Source organism: Mustela nivalis (genome assembly GCF_964662115.1).
Source record: "Mustela nivalis genome assembly, chromosome: 14".
Classification (NCBI taxonomy): Eukaryota; Metazoa; Chordata; class Mammalia; order Carnivora; family Mustelidae; genus Mustela; species Mustela nivalis.
In genome coordinates, this window is record NC_139033.1 from 17,031,959 (window position 1) to 17,050,798 (window position 18,840).

The 18,840-nt window shown below is 48.9% G+C and overlaps 1 protein-coding gene across 1 annotated transcript in view; it reads right to left on the minus strand.

Annotated features, from left to right (window-relative positions):
* The window catches only part of TMEM132D (transmembrane protein 132D), a 571,909-nt gene that overhangs the window by 155,089 nt on the left and 397,980 nt on the right, over positions 1-18,840 (minus strand). Inside the window, exon 4 of the mRNA XM_082699872.1 lies at positions 18,476-18,659. Within this exon, the coding sequence (XP_082555998.1) occupies positions 18,476-18,659 (184 nt within the window). The remainder of the gene's footprint in view (positions 1-18,475; positions 18,660-18,840) is intronic.

The following is an 18,840-nucleotide window of genomic DNA, read 5'->3' on the forward strand; positions in this document are numbered from 1 at the left end:
GATCATTGGGTCTTGGTAAGAACTCTGAATTTTATTCTTTGTGTAGGTGGTACTTCATGCAATGGTTTGAAGCAGAAAAGAAGGCTATGTGTCTTGTATCTTAAAAAGCGCTTCTTAGCAGCTCTGGGGAGAGTGGATCAGATTGGGGTGTGGGTGGTAGGAGGGGAGGAGGGGAGACCATTTATTTAGGGCAAGAGATGAAAATACCGTGAACTTAGGGAACAGCAGAAGAGATCAAACTTAAGGCTATACTTTGGAGGCAAAACTAAGAGATGGGGTTCTCAGCTTGTAGGGTAAGGGAAGTCAGTACCATGGAGAACTCTTACACTGCTGGTTTGAGAACCAGGTGGAGTGGGGTACAATTTATTGATATTCTAAAACCAGGAAAATAAAGCGCTGAGGGCCAAGAAGAATATATTAACTTTTAGATTATGATAGACATGGTTTATCTGGGATACTGGTCTGACAGTGATAAAATCGACTGTATCATGTCATCATGGACCTGAGAAGTGACTTGAATCTGAATGAGAGGGCATCTATAATTTATTCATTAACTTATTCATCTGCAAACATTTTGAATACTTACTATGTATTAAGAAATACTTTAGATACCAAAAATAACCATGAAGAAAGGACAAAAAAAAAATACATGGTCCCATGGACTTACTGAAAATCAAGTAAAACTGATGGCATTTCAGATGAGATCTTGGGCTGTGGCATTAGCGTGCAATAGGGTCAGATTCTGGGTCTACTGGGAAGGTTGAATCATTATTCAGGATCAACCAAGAGATTGAAGACAGGGTCCGAGAGTAAAGGATCCCTCAATTTGGGTCTGAGCAGCTGGAATGGTGGAACCGGCATTGACCACAATGGAAGGGTCTCCAGGAGCATTGGGTTGGGAGGATGAAATCAGGGATGCTAGTGTGATGCTCGACCGCCTAGAGGAATTCTGGAACCAGGCAGTCAGGGAAGAATTCCAGGCTAGAAGTAGGCACTTAGAAATCATCAGTGAACAGGTAATACTTGATATCACCAGGAAGGATGAGATCACCAAGGGGTTCAGAGTAGGCAGAAGGAATTCTAAAGACTTCCTCAGAGCAGAACAGGTGGGTAGGGGAAGAAGAAATGGTAGCCCATGAATTGGGAAGGAAATGTACGTATGTGTGGTCCCAGGGGCTTGGAATTCCAGAGGGTGTTGTTCTCATCTGTGTTCTGTTCGGAGTTTCAATTAATGAATGGATTGAATGAGGAAGTTGATAGCATGCTAATCATATTATACATGACATAAAGCTGAGAGTTATAATCAACATGCTCAATCACAGATTCAGAATCCTAAAATATTTCAACAGGCTGGAATGATCATGGAATGTGTCCAAAGAGATTAAATTTTAGAGAGAAATGCCAAAGCTAGCTTCCTGGCTCAAAGCCCCTCGCCGTAGGAGAACAGTCATAGCTGAGATGCAGCTGAGACCAGCATGTGAAAAAGACAAAGAGGTCTACGTAACTGGGGGCCAACAGTGTGATGAGGCTTCTCCCAAGGAGAGTCTCAGCAGACTGGCTGGCATCAGTGGGAATATGGTGCCCAAAATGAGATGTTAGCACACAGCTCAGCTCTTCTCTCGGTCAGCCCACACCCTGAATGCCATCTCCAGGTCTGGGGCTACAAATGAAGTCTGGGAACCAACGTGACACTGATGGGCAATGGGATGCAGGGACTGTCCTCTCCAAGGACTCTACTCAACCCACGGGTGTTTAAATAAGAATGACCAGCATAGTCAGAGAATAACAGTAGTTGAAAGGACTGAGGGATATTCAAACCCGAGAAAGACATCCTTGGTGGGACACTGTGCTGTTGATTTACCAACTCGTTCCTAGGTGGGGAAAACTATACTTGACAGCTCTCCTGTAGTTAGGAAAAGCAGAAGACAATCCTGGAAGAGGCTGGGAAGCTAGGTAGGGGTTAGATCCCTGGGGTTAGCCTCATGCACCATGCTAAGCATTGTGGTATCTCTTCTAATAGCAAGAGGGCATCACTGATCTGTTTTATGCAAGAAATAGGGCTATCATCTTAGCTGAGTTTCTGAAAGATTACTATCTGTCATGTAGGGAGCAGAGCAGTGAAGGACCAGGAGTGGATGGCAGGTCCATAATGATTTAGACTAGAAAGGATAATTTGAACCACAATATTGGCAGTGGACATAGGAAGAAAAGGACGATTTGAGAAACAGGACGCAAAATCAAAAGGACTTGGTATTGGATTGGACATCAGGATATGGGAGATGAGGGCCTGAAAGGGGACTTGAATGGGTAACAAAAGGGAGAAGAAGCTACTCATTAGACACTGAGCATGATAAATCTCTCCCTCCCTCTGTATATGTGCACAACATAGGATAACTGCCTGTGTATCCATCTGTCCGTCCATCCATCTCTCCATTCTTTCGATCTATAGCAGCATCATCTATCCATCCATGCGCCCATCTGTCCGTCCGTCCGTCCATCCTGTCTGTCTGTCTATGCATTCTTACTATGTATAGCTGCATCATCCATCCACCTGTCCATCCAACCATCCACCCATTCATCAAGCTGACAGCTGTATTATCTTTTTTATCATCATCGTCCATATCCGCATTTACCTCGTCTTTATCATATCTACGTCTATAGAACGGCACGCGTTTCCCTAAGACGGTACTGCATTATTCCCTACGCCCAGAATTGCCAGCAAAAGCCGAGGCAGATCCCTAGGGGGACATTGTAGAGGGAATTCCATCACATTATGAAAAACTCATAGGCTGTTTCAAAACATATGACTGCGGGTCTTCCTAGTAACATGTCAAGAATCCCATTAAATGGATGGGGCCCATGTGGCATTATTTCATAGATAAGGGAGGTACCAAGACAGAAACCTGCCAAGCTTTACTCTGAGAAGAGGTGACAGAAACGTGCGTTTTCCTTGTGAGTCTATTTTCTCCTCATTCAGAAAGCTCTGAACGGCATCTCTCCACCACTTAGTCACCTGGCAGCCACGTCCTATCATCCTCCATCTTGGAGATAAATTTATCGAGGACCATTGCATGTGCTCACCTTCCCCATCCGCCCAGGGGTGGAGTTAATGTTGCACCTTCTGTCCACCCTCAGGTGCACCGCTTCTGATATCACGCGAGCGCTCAGAGGGCGGGTTGCTATCGCGCATGCGCACCCAAAGGGCAGGGTCTGGTTCTGCGTGTTGTTACCGACACAGCTTCACACTTAAATCCTGGACGTCAGCAAGCATGAGTCTGGAGTCAGACGGGCTCTTCGTAGCATGTGAACTTCAGGAACCTATTTTCTTTCCATAAACCTCAAGTTTTCCCATCTGAAACTTGACCATCATGCCCCTCTTGGGATGGATGTCTGGTGAAGCACAAATAAGTCTTGTAGAAGAGCCTCGGACAGAGCCTCAGGTAGCAAAAACAGCAACTACCAACGTGCTTCGTAAAGGAAACGGGCGGCTTATTTTCCAGGCCCGAGTCCATTCTAGGATAGGCAAACCGTATGCTTATTATCATTATTCCCCAACTTCATTACCACACACGGAAAGTCATTATGTCAGAGGTGGGTTTTCAGGGTCCTGGGCTGCATCACCACCCCTGGATTCACGTACAGGAAGTTAAATTGGACACCTGTCCCCATCTCAGAAATGAGTTCAACCTTGACCTTCTTATTAAAGATGAACCTGTTACACGCAGGAAGAGGTATGTAACATCGACCGCTCTCCCGTGGGGTAAAAGAATTAACCGGCTAGTCACACACATTTTCGAAATGGAAATGCAAGACGCATGGAAAGAACTCTCAGGTCTCTGGTAACGAGCTTAGCAAAATCCTTTCCTTAATCATTCCATTGCATTTCCATATGCTGTTTTATTATCCTTGCATATAACCACGGACTCGTAAGGACCAAGAGTCTCCCTCTCAGTGGCAACACTGTCAGGAGAACAGATCTGCATGGAACGTACAGAGCCGTTTAAGTACTTCCTTCCCCACTGTTGGCTGCTGACCGGCTTAGGAAAAATAAGTCTTGTGAAAGTCACTTTGAACTGTAGCCACCAGACCATGAGGGTAGTAATTTTGAATAATTCCACGGTAGGGCTTTCATTCTGCTGCTTGGTGATACAGCCACCTCTTTCTACAAGGCCTAAGAAGTCCCTTCTATTACAAATCACTTTTCTCATGTTTTTACAATTAAGGAGCTTAAACACCAAGGTTCCCCATCTTTTCTGATCGCGTCGTGCTACCCTCTGCTGCGCACGATCACTGCAGCGTGGAAAAACGGACACAGATGCACCTGGGGATTAGTGCCAGGCTCGGTGAACAAAGCCCAAACAGAGAAGACAGACAGACCTAAATATATACGCAGCATTAGCTGAACTAACAAACCGGAAGATCCCTGACGAAGAACAGTCAGTCGACTGGGAAGACGAGTGATGGTTCTTCAGGGAGCTGTGATCAGAGATGGTTTGGAGTCGAGCTTCAGACCCTCGGACTGCTCTGTTACCTGTCTGTTAAACTCCCTTTTGATGGGATCGCACAGGGTTATAAAGAAATCCATTTCGAAGCTTTAAATCTTGGCTGAAGCTCAGTCTTCAACTTTGAATATCACCAGTGCAGCATTTTCACGGAGCTATCAACAATGGGCTACTGCGGGACCAATACTTTTGCTACAGGAATGACCGTGGTGCCCCTGGTGACATCCTGGAGATGGTGGGGGTGGGGGGTGGGGGTGTGCTCTTGGGCTCCGCAGGACTGGCTTCCAGATGAAGGACAGCGCACATGTTCTTTCTCCACGTGTCATCGTCATTGCCAAGCACCTGTTCCATGGGACATTTCGGTCCTTGTCCAGCATTTTAAGATTTGCGTGGAAGTAAAACAAAAAGGCAGGTCTCTCCCTTCACCGCAAACACTACGTGATCACAGTCGCCCGGGAGCTTTCTGCTGCGGATGTTCCAGGCAGGCGACCTCGTGGAACACCGCGCCTCCCTTCTTTCTTCTCCCCTGCCTGTCAGAAACCTGGTGTTGTTCAAACGGCCATCCCGACTTACAGCTCGGGAACTCAGAGACTGCTGACGGACCCCCCATCCTCGCCAGCCATGACCATCCTAGTCCCTTGGTGGTGATGCGTTCAGGAAGTCTGCTTAGACCAGTCACAGTACCTGGTGATGGTTTCCAGGCTCGGGGCAGGGGACAGCCACACCCGGCCTAGTCTGACCGACAGGAAGGACTTCCGTGCTGTTGTCCTTGCTTCCGCCGAATGTGAGCAATGGCTCCCTTGGCTCCCATGGTTGCCAACACCCATGGTGGGTGTCGAGGACGAGACCAAGCCACGGCAAAGACCAAACAACGTGAACTAACAGAGTCAGCTTCACGGACCCGCCATCGTCTCCCTCTTCTCTGCGCCCCCTGTGCTCTGGACGCCCAAGGGTGTGCCATGGGAAGTCTGGGTGTTGGTCAAGCCTGTGTGAATGGGGTTCCTGTTGCTTGCATTGGGAGAGCATGTCCACGACCACACACCAAGCTCTTAAATGCAAGAACGAACGCCACAGGGGCTCCACCACCTGCCGTCCGCAAGCTGGGCGCCCGAGAAAGCTGGCGGGGTGGGTGCCAGTCTGAGAGCAGCACAGGATGAGAGACAGGATGTCCCAGCCCAAGCAGTGACATGGGGAAACACAGGCAGGCTTCCTCCTTTTCTTAGCCGATAATATTATAGGATTATAATATTATATATAATATATAATAGGATTAGATATTCATAAGTATTCATATTTATTATACATAAAAATACCTATTATGTACAATACTATGTAATACACGCTGAGAAAACGAGGAATAATATTATATAATTATACAATATATATATATTTCTCAGCCTAGGTATCTACGTCCTATTGGTTCTATTTCTCTGGAAAACCCTAAGGCAGGTGGAGGGGACGGCTGAGCAGGAGGGAAGGGGGAGAGGAAAAGACATTCTCCTTCACCATACGAGGGGTGAGGAAGAAAAATCTGCATTAGCATCCTGTCTTCCTCTTTAAGGCAAAAGACAAATCCAGTTCAAGGTGAAAGCCATCATTTTTATTTGGGCTAAGTGTAATGGGTAATTTACTCGCACAACTGGAAGACTGGTTTATACAAACTCAAAAGACAGATTTCCCCCCCCTCATTTGCCCACGCTGGGAAGTCCTAACCCTGTATTTACTACCCATTGTGCAAAGACGAACAGAAGAGAGAGCTCGTGGAATTGTTACCTAACCGGTATTTTACTTTAACGACACACCGACTTGTATTCCGGCGTCCATGGAACTCTCCGGTCTCCTTAGCATCTGTCAAGAAAATAATGGCTTTTGTTGAAAACTTCTGAGTCAAAGAACCCTGGGAAAATAGCTCAGTTCCACATGAGGAAACCACTAGTAGGTGAAAATAAATATACTAATGTGTTATTTTTCAACACATTTTTTTAAAAAAGATTTTATTTATTTGACAGAGAGAGAGAGAGAGAGAGGGAGCACAAGCAGGGGGAGGGGCAGAGGGGGAGGGAGAGGCAGGCCCCCCGCGGAGCAGGGAGCCTGGTGCTGGGCCAGATCCCAGGACCCTGGGATCGTGCCCTGAGCTGAAGGCAGATGCTTAACCGACCGAGCCACCCAAGCGTCCCTTCAAAATTTTTTAACGTAGTTATTTTTCTCAATAGGACCAACACGTTCTTGCCAACACATTTGCATTGGGGTTCTTCATGTTTTGTGTGGAGATGGGCATCCTCTACACTCCCGTATGCTTGATGGCCCACACCGGCGAATGCAGAATGGCTTCTTCTCTAGGATGAACACATTTTAAGAGGAAGAAACATGTTCCCTTTGGACTATATGGGGCTGCTCTTCATGTGCTGTTCCATCACACTGTGTCTGTGTCTTAAAGTCTTGAGCTCTTCTCATAAAGGCAACCGATGCTTCATGATGTCCTCAAGGTGCTTCCAGGGGGTGGACGTGATGGCCGGAGCCTCGCCAGCCATGCTGGATCCTGAGGCGACTTGGAGAATGGAGTCGCCTGGTACAATGACACACCCGTGTGAGCGAGGAAGCCACCATATTCATCACGTAGCCCTACTTCTGGATTTCTTTCACGGGTGAGAGACATGAGTTTTCATCATTGCTTAAACTCTTGTAAATTGGGGGTCAATTAGGTCGCCAAATGGAACCCATCTTACGCAAGTAAGTTATGATTTCTGTACAAATCAGTCTGGACTGGATTTGAGAAGTCCAAACACATTCACTGTTGCCACCCAAGGCTTCCATCCAACACAGCCATTATTACTTATCATTAGAATGTTATCGGCTTATCGAGGCTTTTTATTTCTGTAGGACATTCATTTGTTTCTATAGGACATTGCTTTGTCCTTAATTTCTTGGAAAACATCCAGAAGAACATAAGAAAAAAAAAAGCAATGACTGTTTCGACTTCTTTTGCACTAATATTCCAACATACCTTCTCTCTGTGGTTACTAGTAGCAGTAGGAATGGTAACTTACAGCCAGGAAGCACCAGGACCCGTGCTAAATGGTTTACGTTGACTCCTACTAAAGCCCACATCCCCCTGGGAAGCAGAAATATGAAGATTATCCCCATTTTACAGGTGAGAAGAGTGAGGTGCAGGTGCAGAGAGGTCATCTGATTTGCCCCAGGTCCGCCTACTCACAACCTGCCTGACCGGAGATGAGGTTCAACTCTATCTGATTCCTCCTACAGCCCAGTGTGCATAGCGAGCTTCTGGTGGGGTCCCACACTGGTCTAGGTGCTATACACGTGGTGTGAACACCACAGGCAATGTGCCTATTTTGGTCTTTATCTGCTGGGCAAAATCCATTCATGACCTGCTAGGTCTCAAGAGGGACCATGGAGGGGTGCCTGGGGACTCAGTAGGTTAACCGTCTACCTTCTGCTCAGGTCATGAGCGCAGGGTCCTGGGATTGAGCCCCACGTTGGGCCCTTGCTCAGCAGGGAGCCTGCTTCTCCCTCTCCCTCTGCTCCTCCCCCTTCCACACCCCCCTCGTGCACACACTCGCTCTCAAATAAATAAATAAATAAATCTTTAAAATGAAGATGTGGGGTGCACTGTGAGAACACGGTCTTGACCAGGATGCTTTCGGATGAGGCTGCATTTTCCAGACCACGAGCCTGTCCACCTGCTACAGCGAGCCTACGTCTGACAGATGCCGATACAGAAGGCAGGAGGAGCAGGTGCTATGGGAAACTTACATGTGCCCAGAGCTTTTGCAAAATTTCGAGTTTCGGTTTGCGGGTCTCTCTTGAGAGAAGCAGAACACATTTCCCGGAGACACAAAACACACAGGCGAGGCAGCTGGCCAATGGCCAGGATCGCCCCGCTCTGCTGAAAGGTGTGTCCAGCGGCTGGTCTTTGCCTCAACAGCAGAGGTAATGGAGTGAGCCTGCCTTTGGGAAATGATCTCGGAAGCAAGGAAGTATTAGCTCTGAGCACAGAGGACCTGGGAATTCACTGGAAACATGCTCTGAAATCAGTCTCCAGTTCCCTTCCTGCCCCCCCCTCCACTCTTTGATAATAAGGTTAATTGGAAGGTTAATGGCAGCTGCATGACTGGCAAGTTCTGCCGCTGTCCAGGGAGAACCGCCTACGAAGCAGTGAGTCAGGGGAGGTGGGGGATCCTCGGGCAGATTTAGGAAGAGCCCCCAGGAAGGTGGGAGAGCTCTCGGGACTCTGAGAGGGGAGAGGCTGTTCCTTCGATGTTCAGGGTCAAACCATTGGAGGCATTGTTGGCGGGGGGTAACAGGTGCAGGGCCGAACATCAGCCCCAGATGCGGGGCACCTGGTCTAGGGAGACGGCCGGCTCCCTCTCCCTGCTCAGGTTGACCCGGTCTCGCGGGGGACTCTGCCGTGAGTGCAGAGACCCAACCCCGCTCACCCCGGAAAATGCACGTTTCCCGCGATAACAACGCTTTTCCAAATTGTTTTCAAAATTTTGAGGGAGGCGCTCCTTCAAGGAGGCCAAGCTTTATTTACACTGTGATTGGGCCATGGAGGACAGCCCCTGTCCAGCTCCTAAGGAGGGACTCAGACAAGGGTGAGAAAAAGTTCTGTCTCTAGTTGACAATAAATTGGCTTAAAGATGACATTCCGTAAGCTCTAGCTTTTGGATAGCCTTCACAGGCTTTATACGTATAATTTTTTTTTTTTAAAGCATGCGATCCACCAGCCCATGAAAATGATCGGAAATTCCCACCTCAATGTTCACGGACGGTCTGAGCCGCACCCATGGGCGGGGCGTGTTTCCGCTGCTTCGGGCTCCCGAGGGCACCATTGCTTTGTTGCAACAGAGGCTGTGGGGCCCGCAGGAGGGACAACATTTACTCTCCGAGCCTTCCCAGGAAGCAGGCGCCAACCCCACTGCAATCCTATCTGATCGAATGCTCCTTTCATATAACGGAGATTTATACCACAAATTAAGAAGCGCCTCCTTTATCCCAAAAGAAGAACCACAATGAATATAACCTGCCAACACACGGGCTTAAAAGATCAATATAATGTCTTCACAGAATTATAAAGGAGAACTAGAAGCAAATAGTGTTTAGTTTCTAATAAAGTGCTGTGTGCTTCAGGCCACGAGCTGCAGGGGGGCTCCACAGCGGACACAGTGGTGCGTTCGGACACTCAGACCTGCAGGTGGTGGCAGGAGACCCACCCAGTCCCCCCTTGGTATAGCTCTTGCGGCTCCACTGACCCACGGGGGCTGCCGCTTCCGAGGGACCGACGCAGTCACTGAGACTCAGGGCTGACGGGGCACCGAACCAGGGGAACCGAACCCCCAGCCTTTCTCTTCGTCCTCCTTCTGGTCTTCTTCCACTGCCTACCGCCGACTGAACCCAACTGGAATCCAGCAGACCAGACAGGCCCCGGGAAGCCACGCACAGAGCAAAGACTCCCCGGGCCCAGAGCAGGGAGGAGACGAGCAGACAGAGGGGTCGGCGGTGCAGGTGGGGGATATGCAGACTCTAATCCCAGAAACAGCCTGACCTCCCCTCCGTTCCCCACGCCACAGCTCTGGAGGCGTGCTGTCTAGTCTGAGGGCCGGTAGCCACCGGACAGTCCTGCTGTCTAAGCTTAGCCGTCAGAAGCTCGGCCAAATCTCAATTACCGCCTGCCCTTGAACATCGCAGGATTGAACCACGTGGGTCCACTTGTACGTGGAGTTTTTCCCGTGAATGTGGTGGAGTTCTATAAATGCATTTTCTCCTCATCTTCTTAAAACTGTCTTCTTTTCTCTAGCTTCCTTCATCACGAGAATATGGTGTATAATACACAGAACATGCAAAATCTGTTAACTGGGTGTTTATGTTTGGGGGAAGGTCTAGGCAACAGCGGGCTCTCGGTTGTGAAGCTCCGCAAAGTTGTCAGTGACACGCAGACCTTCAGCGGTGCAGGGGGTCGGTGCCCCCAACCCCTGCGTTGGTCAAGGATCAATGTGATTAAATTACAGAAAGATTACAGTTCCTCGGTGACCTCAGTCACATTTCCGGGGGGTCAGAAACGACGTGGGCTGTAGCTGCCATGCAGGAGGGCCCACATAACAAAACATCTGTGTCACGGCCCAGAGTCCCATCACACAGTATTGTCTAGCCTAGACTCACGGTTGGTGTCACCCAGTCAAACAGACTCGTGGTCTCTGTAAGCAAGTCCTGATGGCCACGCTTAGAGAGTAAATTCCGAGGCCCTCCGGTTGCCTATCACCGTCCTCATCAAGCCCAGACCCAGTCCTCAGCTCTTTCCACCTAGACTGTCAAGGGAGCTCCCAACATGGTCTGTCAACTTCCCCTGCTCACACGCCACCAACTTCGCTCTCCTTCTGGTATTTAGAGTGACGATGGAAAGGCGAATCATGAATCCGATGAGATTTAAACACACTCACTGAGAGATCTTGCCGCCCGTATCATGGCCGGTGACTGTCCACGTCGTCTGGTGCCTGCCGACTCCGACCTCGTCCCGTCTAATCACTACCCCCCTGCTTCCCTTGGCCTTTCTATTGTAAGGCACGCCGAGCAGGCCCCAGCTTTGGGCCTTGGCATCTGCCTTCCCTTCTGTCTGGAAAGCCAGCTCTCATCAGATTAGTCCCACGTTGGCCACGCACATCCTTGGCATTCTGTCTCAGTTCAAAGGTCACCTCTGCAGGGACGTCCCAGGCTCAAAGGGCTCACATCCCTGTACCCTGTTTTATTTCCTGCCAGGCACAGACCAGTTCTGAATGCACCTTGCTCAATTACTTTTTACGTATTTACCAGCTGCCTGTCCCCAGCCCCCGAATGGGACGTGAGCCCTGTTGCGTCTCCAACACAAAGGCCAGCGCCTGGCACGTCGTAGGAGCTCAGGGAAGGCTGCGGGGATGGACCGCTTTCTGGAGGGCCTGCAGAACGGGTTACATCACGAGCCTATTTGCTCACTGAGAGCTAACGGGTGGACGCGAGGGGGGCTGTGGTAACGACCAGGCAGCCAACAACAGCAAAAACACCTGGCTTAGCTTGTACTGGGTACCTTTGAAAGCTCTGACGGTTAGCCACTACCAGCTCATTATAAATCTCCTCTGCAGAGGATGGCTCATTAGGGGCATCAAAGGCACCAGAGTGGGCTGAAAAGCAAAGGCAGTGGCTTTGTGCATAATAAATAATTCATTTTCAGATGACTTTCCGATTTCAGTAAGGCTTCTCAATTTCATATTCTTTTATGAGTGTGTGTGTGTCTTTTTTTTTTTTTTTTTTTGTATTTGCATCTTCCAAAGATCCTTTTGCATACTGAACCCATCAGCAGCCGAAATGCGGTTTTCGTGGAGAGGGCGGGTGTGGTGCGCTGGTGGAAAGCACAGGCTCTCGAGCCCGTCCATCCGGGCTCTTCTGCGGGTCAGCGTGGTGGCTGGACTGCTTGGAGCGTCCTTGCGCTGGGCATGCCCTCCCTCCTGCATCCGTGCAATCGGAGGAAGAGCAGTACCCCCTCACCAGGTCCCTGAAGGGACTGAATGAGTTCACACAAAGGAGGTACGGAGAGCGCACCTCGTCCCTAATAAGCATCAAGGACCTGGTGTCATTCGTGTGAGCGCCGTGGAGGGCCGCCATAGTTATCCCCGGAACGCACAACACAGGAACGCTTCTTGAAGCGGAGGTTCTTTTCCTCAAGGGCTCTAGCCGCAACTTAATTTTCACTTGGTTGAGGAAGTATAAAAATGAAAGCAAGGGTGTGCTATCCAGTGTGACTGAATTCTCAAAAAGTCTGAGGAAAACAACAGAGGGTATCTGGCATATTAATTAACAGGCTGACACAGGAAAAGAATACCACGAAAAGTCAAACAAAAAAGAGCCAAGAAGCTGCTTTCATGCCAAAAATAAAAGGAAATTTCATTATGGGTGCCAGGAAAGAGAGATTCCTTCCCTCACGTGGGGGCCTCTTCTCCAGCTCTGGTCTCGGTAGGCGACAGGCGCAGCACGTCACCCGCGCCGACTGCGGGGCCGAGGGAGACAAAGGACCCTGCATCACCGCATCTCCAGGGGTGGCGAGGCCGCTCTCTGGGCCTCGATGAGGGGACAGGGCTGTGCCTCCTGCCGGCTGTGCACTCAGGAAGGGGACCCAGGGTGATGGGAGGAGACGGCCGACACAAGGCAGGTGCGCCAGGAGATGAGGTCAGGAGGATTCTGAAGATCAGGGGACGGCGCAGACCCCGCAAAGAAAGGTCATTTTACACCGGACTCTAAACTGGGTGGTCTTCTTCTTTTTTTTTTTTTTAAGATTTTATTTATTTGACAGAGAGAGAGAGAGCACAAGCAGGGGGAGCAGCAGGCAGAGGGAGAGGGAGAAGCAGATTCCCCGCTGAGCAGGGAGCCAATCTGAGGCTCGATCCCAGGACCCTGGGATCACGACCTGAGCCGAAGGCAGACGCTTAACCCACTGAGCCACCCAGGTGCCCCCAAACAACACGGGTCTTAGAGGCACCAGCCGCCACACGGTGGGAGATCCACAGAGAACTTCTAACCCCCCCCAAAACTGAACTACTCTCAGCCTACTGTGGACCAGCAGCCTGACTGATAACATAAACAATTAGCAAACATTTTGTGTCTTCTGTGCATGATAATGAGTTCTTACAACAAAGTAAGCTAGGGATGATAAATGTTCATAAGAAAATCATAAGAAAAAAAACACATGTACGGTGCTGGACTGCATTTATTGAAAAAAAAAATCCCTGTATAAGTGGACCCACGCAGTTCAAACCCATGTTGTTGGGGCATCAACTGTGTTCAAGGGGAGGGATGTCTTATATCCAGGAAAGCTTACTTAAAACGCAATTCATCAGTCTTTAGAATAAGAAATTATGTGGCCGTAAAAATATGGGTGGGTTTTGCGAGCTAGATTGACAGAAATGGAATAACAACCCACTGAACCGTGGATTCGGGACGCACCGCAATCAGTAAGACTTAAAAAAAGTTGCATGTGCACAAGGAAGGGAGAGGTTGTTTGATGATCAGTTCCCTGCAACCCCAGGAATCACATAAGAAAGAACTCAGCGCTCAGTCAAGACAGTCGGCAAGGGCCTGATGAGGTCTGCACTGGGCAGTTCTGTTTGCAGTTGTCTGGGCTAGGATGTCCCTCACCCACGCTCATGAGGAGAAGGCATTTGGGGTAGCGTAAACAGTAAGCCAACAGTGGTGCACCAGTGTCTAGCTGCTTCCACGCTGGAGGTGGGCTTGAAGACTGGAAGGGTTTAGGTGGGATTCAAACAAGAGGAAATGAGGAAGGATGTAGAGGGTATGGAAGGAATGTACTGGGCTGAGGTCTTCCCAGGCATCTTGGTTGGACTCTTGCCCTATCACAGCTCCCAGGGAAGTGATCTCAACCATCAAAAGTAACTCAAGAGTGTCTGAATCCCGCAACTTGACTACCGTCTTCACCGTGCACAGGAAATCACAGGGTGGACAGAGTGGAAGAGTCAACAGAGAGCACATCTGGCTGTGGGGATCCAGGAAGGATCCCTGGAGGAGGCGGCATAGGAAGTGGGTTCTGCAAAGAGATCTGTGAGATGCATCTGTGCTCTGATGACAGTGACATTCAAGGCCACAGTGCACGCCACAAAAAGCACGTGGTACACCAACTCTAGTCTTGTTTAACCGTGGGTGGCCTCCCCAGGGATCTGCAGACACATCTAGACCACACATCATTGCAAATGTTACAGAATGTCACCAGCACCAAATCGTCCATTAGGACAGGAATCTTCTGAGCATTTTCTGGAATCACAATCGTCCATCTGGACTGTACCCCCTGATACTTTCTATTTAAAGTCCCACTCCAGTTCTGATGGCAGACTGCTGGTCCAGGCTGAAAAACTTGGTGAAGTGGGAACCTCATCAGGAGCCCAAGAGGGGTGGAGGCGCATTGCTACCATCCTCAGAAGAGTGGCATCACCCACCTGCATGCCCCAGACTTAGAGCAGCACTGCAGTCTCCCGCCTACCCCAGAGCCACAGTACCCCAGCAACTGCAGTACCCCAGCCACAGTACTCCAACAACCACAGTACCCCAACAGCCACAGTACACCAGCAGCCACAGTACCCCAATAGCCACAGTACACCAGCAGCCACAGTACCCCAACAGCCACACCCAACAGGATTGAAAACATATTTAGTCTCAGTTTAAAATGAAGAGCACATGTTAATGTTTTCAAGGACTAGCTGGTACAGCATTCCCACGGATAAATATCAGTGTCATTATCTGAATCCTGGCAGAAGCTCAAAACACTTGTTTTACCCAAACCCCAGACTGAAGAGCTCTGAGCAACTGGGGCTAACCCTGAGCCCCAGCCCGGAATGTTCCAGCTCTTCTAAGACGTGCAACCGCCGCCTTCCAGAATCAGACCCTGACACACAGTTACAGATGTGCACTAATTAGATTAACGTTAATGCACATTTAATGACGCTCTCCTCACATTTTCCTCCCTAAGGACAAGAATAGATTTACCTACAAGATGGTAAGGCATCATTTCCTGAGCAGGGAAAAACAAAAAAAAAGAATGTAATAAAAGTAGAAATACATGAATGGATTTTTTAAAAAAAAAGGTTTTATGGCTGCAGACATCAGGGAAAAATGGGCAAAATATTGAGGAGGAAATAAATGTCTTCTGGGAAATTAGCTCTGAATGTTGGTGCTTAACTGCATCTCATTTCAAAGCTTTCCTGCATGGAATTCTATAAGTCACACACAGAATGGAGGGGCCGTGAGCCTCCTCCAAACTGATCTCAAATCCTTCATAATAGTAGAATGTGTCACAAGTGCATTTTACCTCCAGCTTTATCTTCTCAAAATGACAATTCTACCTATTCAAATGTGCTGTCCGAGGGTATTTGAATTTCTGGGATTTTACAAGAACAATTAAACAGGCACCTTCTTCCTCGTGGTCATAATCAGGGGGAGGGGAGGACTTCCATTATGGAAGAGATAAGTGGATTTGAGTGCATGAAAATTAAACAAGCACCCCTGAGCTTCTGCTTGTTAAAATATATGATCTGTGAGATTAGAAAGCACAGGGAAAATTGGGAAGAATATTTGTAAGAACACGCCAGTGGAAAGGCTGGCATCACTAGTATGTAGACACAGAAGAAAGTGGTGTCCACGGGCTGGGCTGGGGTAGGAGGAGGAATTAGTGTTTAGTGGGTAGGGTTTCAGGGTTGTGGGGATTTGTTGCATCATCAGGTGAAAATATTTAACACTAATGAACCCCACAGTTGAAAATGACTAAGATGGCATATTTCATGTTACATGTCTTTACCACAATTGAAAAGGTTTTTCACTGACAAAGTAACAAGAAATGGAATTCCCAAGAGGGAAAGGAAATGGGTAAGAATAAATGTTCAGTAAGAAAATTTACAAATGGGAGCGCGTGGGTGGCTCCGTTGGTCAAGCGTCTGCCTTCAACTCAGGTCAGGATCTCAGGGTCCTGGGACGGAACCCCTGCTCCCTGCTCAGTGGGGAGTCTGCTTCTCTCTCTTCCTCTGCACCTTTCCTCATTTGTGTGCTCACGCTCTCTCTCTCTCGCATGCACGCGCAAATAAACAAAATCTTTTTTTAAAAAAAAAGGAGAGAGAAAATTTACAAATGGAGCCCAAAAAGGGCAAATGAAGGCAATAATAAGGTATTGTTTCTGCCAGATAAATTGCCTATTTTAAAATTTCAGTATCCTACGTTTGTAAAGTTGCAGGGAAATGGGGGTCCTCATATGCAGTCGGCAGAATTAAATAGGTTAAACCTGCCAGAAGGCAGTTTGGAGACTACTATTTTTAAAAATTACGAAATTGCATATACCCATTGATTCATATCCTTTGATTTGGATTTATTCCTAAGAGTTTATGTACATTGCCTTGAAATAATTATTTCCTTTTTGTTTCCTTGAAACAGGGTCTAAGCAACGAGCCATGCTAACATAAAGATTAACCAGCTTCCCTTTCACCTAGGTCTGGCCAAATGGATGTAACCAGAAATATTATGCTGGATCCCTGCTTCTTGAAAAGCAAAAGTAACTGGTCATCTTTGAGCTTGCGCATTTCTTACTTTTTCCGGTCTACAGGATATGGGTAAGTTGGTCGGCACTCCAGCACCCATCTTGGACCATAAGCATGGAATTCGTGCCCTCAAACTAAAGCCTGGGTCTCCGATGGCACAGGGGCACCCTACCAAAACCACACCAGCAATCTGAGGAGCCCCTGTACGTGAAAAGGGAAACACAGACGTATTTAAGCCCCCACTGGCTGGGCTAAGGTAGACCGAGTCGGTTGAGGAGCTCTCTTGCTTTCCACCAAATGCAATTTCCAGTTTTGTAGAAGGGCCAGCAAGGTGTTGGCTAAGATTGACACACTTGTACAGCGCTACATCATAGCTAGATGGGCAAGGTCAGATGAGAATGGTCAGAGACCACAGGAGGAGGGAGAGGCACCTTGTTGGAGTGGGGATTCACGTAGGGTTTGGGAGAAGTGATGGGAGCGTCAGGGACCCACAAGGCAGGGGAATTGCTGAGTGTGGCAAACAACAGGAGGTTAACTTATGCCGAGCAAAGCCACCGAAGCTATTCTGAGCCTTGCGAACAGCCCATCCTACCAAAGGTGCTGAAAAGGAGCAAATTCAAGTAGTTCCTTATTCAAGACAAGTGGTCTTGCCATCCCCACTAATAGAAACCACTCACAAAGAGCCTAACTGAAGGAATGCTACCGTCACGCGTGCAATGAGGCACCCGCGGAGGCTCACTGACTTCCGAACTAAAGAAGTCGTTAACAGGAGCCCTTACCGACAGCACCCCGAACCCCTTCCCGTCTCCTGATGAGCCACATAATAACGAACTTGCTGTCACCAGGCAACTGTCCACTCTACCTTTTATTGAAAGATTGATCCCTGGGGTTCCGTCTGCACTCCGTAACAACACTCGCCGGTATCTCCCGACAGACGGTGCAGAGAAGACACTGGGCAGTCAATGGGTAGGTCAACTCGCGCTTCATTTCTGACAGGAAGGTACTTTCCCAGCAGGAGAAGCTCACATTGTCGTCAGCGGACAGACATGCCCGCGCTTTGGTGCCATGAAAATCCCCATTTAAAAACGCGTCTTCCGTCGTAGGGGCTGCGGAAGAGCCTGAGGACAGGTAGGGCTCTATGGGGCGTCGGCGGGTTTTTTCGGGGACGTGGATGACGGGTCTCCCCACAGGCACTGCAGGACAAACAAGGCTCGGCCCTTCACGGATGAAAGCCCGTCCCTGTTCCACAAGTCCTAGAGGGCACACGCAGACCGACAGTCTTGGGTCTCTCCCAAGCTGTAAACAGACGCCCTGTGAATGAATATAGGAACGCTTTCCTACAGAGTGTTTCGTTTGCTTCTAATTAGCTGCCAACACGACCAGGCTGACGTTGCACATTCGAACTATATTTATGGCTTCCCTGGGAAATTGGTAGATCTTAAGAACCGAGAACGCGGCTTGCCACGTCGGCTCTCCTACACGGTAAGTACTAGCTGCAGACTTAGGACCGGGCAGGCGTCCCGGCCACGTCTCCTGCCACATCACTCACGGACATAATCTCTTTGGTTTCTGCAGGTGTATGTATCTGAGATCCTTAAAGTCCACAATGTATGACAGAAACACAGCTATTAAATGATCGGTAATTTTCCTAGCACAGAAGGTCCAACTCTAACCCCTGGAGCTTGATGCCTTCCTAAATAATATTCTGAAAACACAACGTATTTTTGTGGTCTCTGTAGTAGCCTTGTTTGAAGTCTTGTAGCAGACTTCAGCTTCCGGTGCCCCCGACCCTGGTCCTCGGCTCACTGACATGTCCCCACCCAGGCTGGGGGACAGTGCGGAGCCTTCCTTTCCCTCGGATTCCGTACGGACCGCGCAAGGCAGGGACATTCTTACCATGGCCAGCGGTATGACGCCCATCACGTCCTTGTGGCTCACGTAGATCTTGGATACGCCCAAGTCAGAGGTGATGTCCCCTGGGTATTCCACCTGCCATGTGACAAGCTGTGTGGCCGGTGGGTCACTGGGCTCCTCTATTTCCACATCGATCTGCATGACTTCGTAGGAGGCTCCATCCACACTGGAGAGAAGCAGAGAGGAACAACTTTGAGTGACGGGGGTGTGGCGGGCAGACAATGGGTAACACCTGCCATTTCTACGTGTGTCTCTGTGAGCGTCCGTGTGTGTTCCTATCATCCCTGGAAAGAGCTTTCAGAGATGCAACATCAAAGACAAATAGACAGACAGACAAACAAAACCAA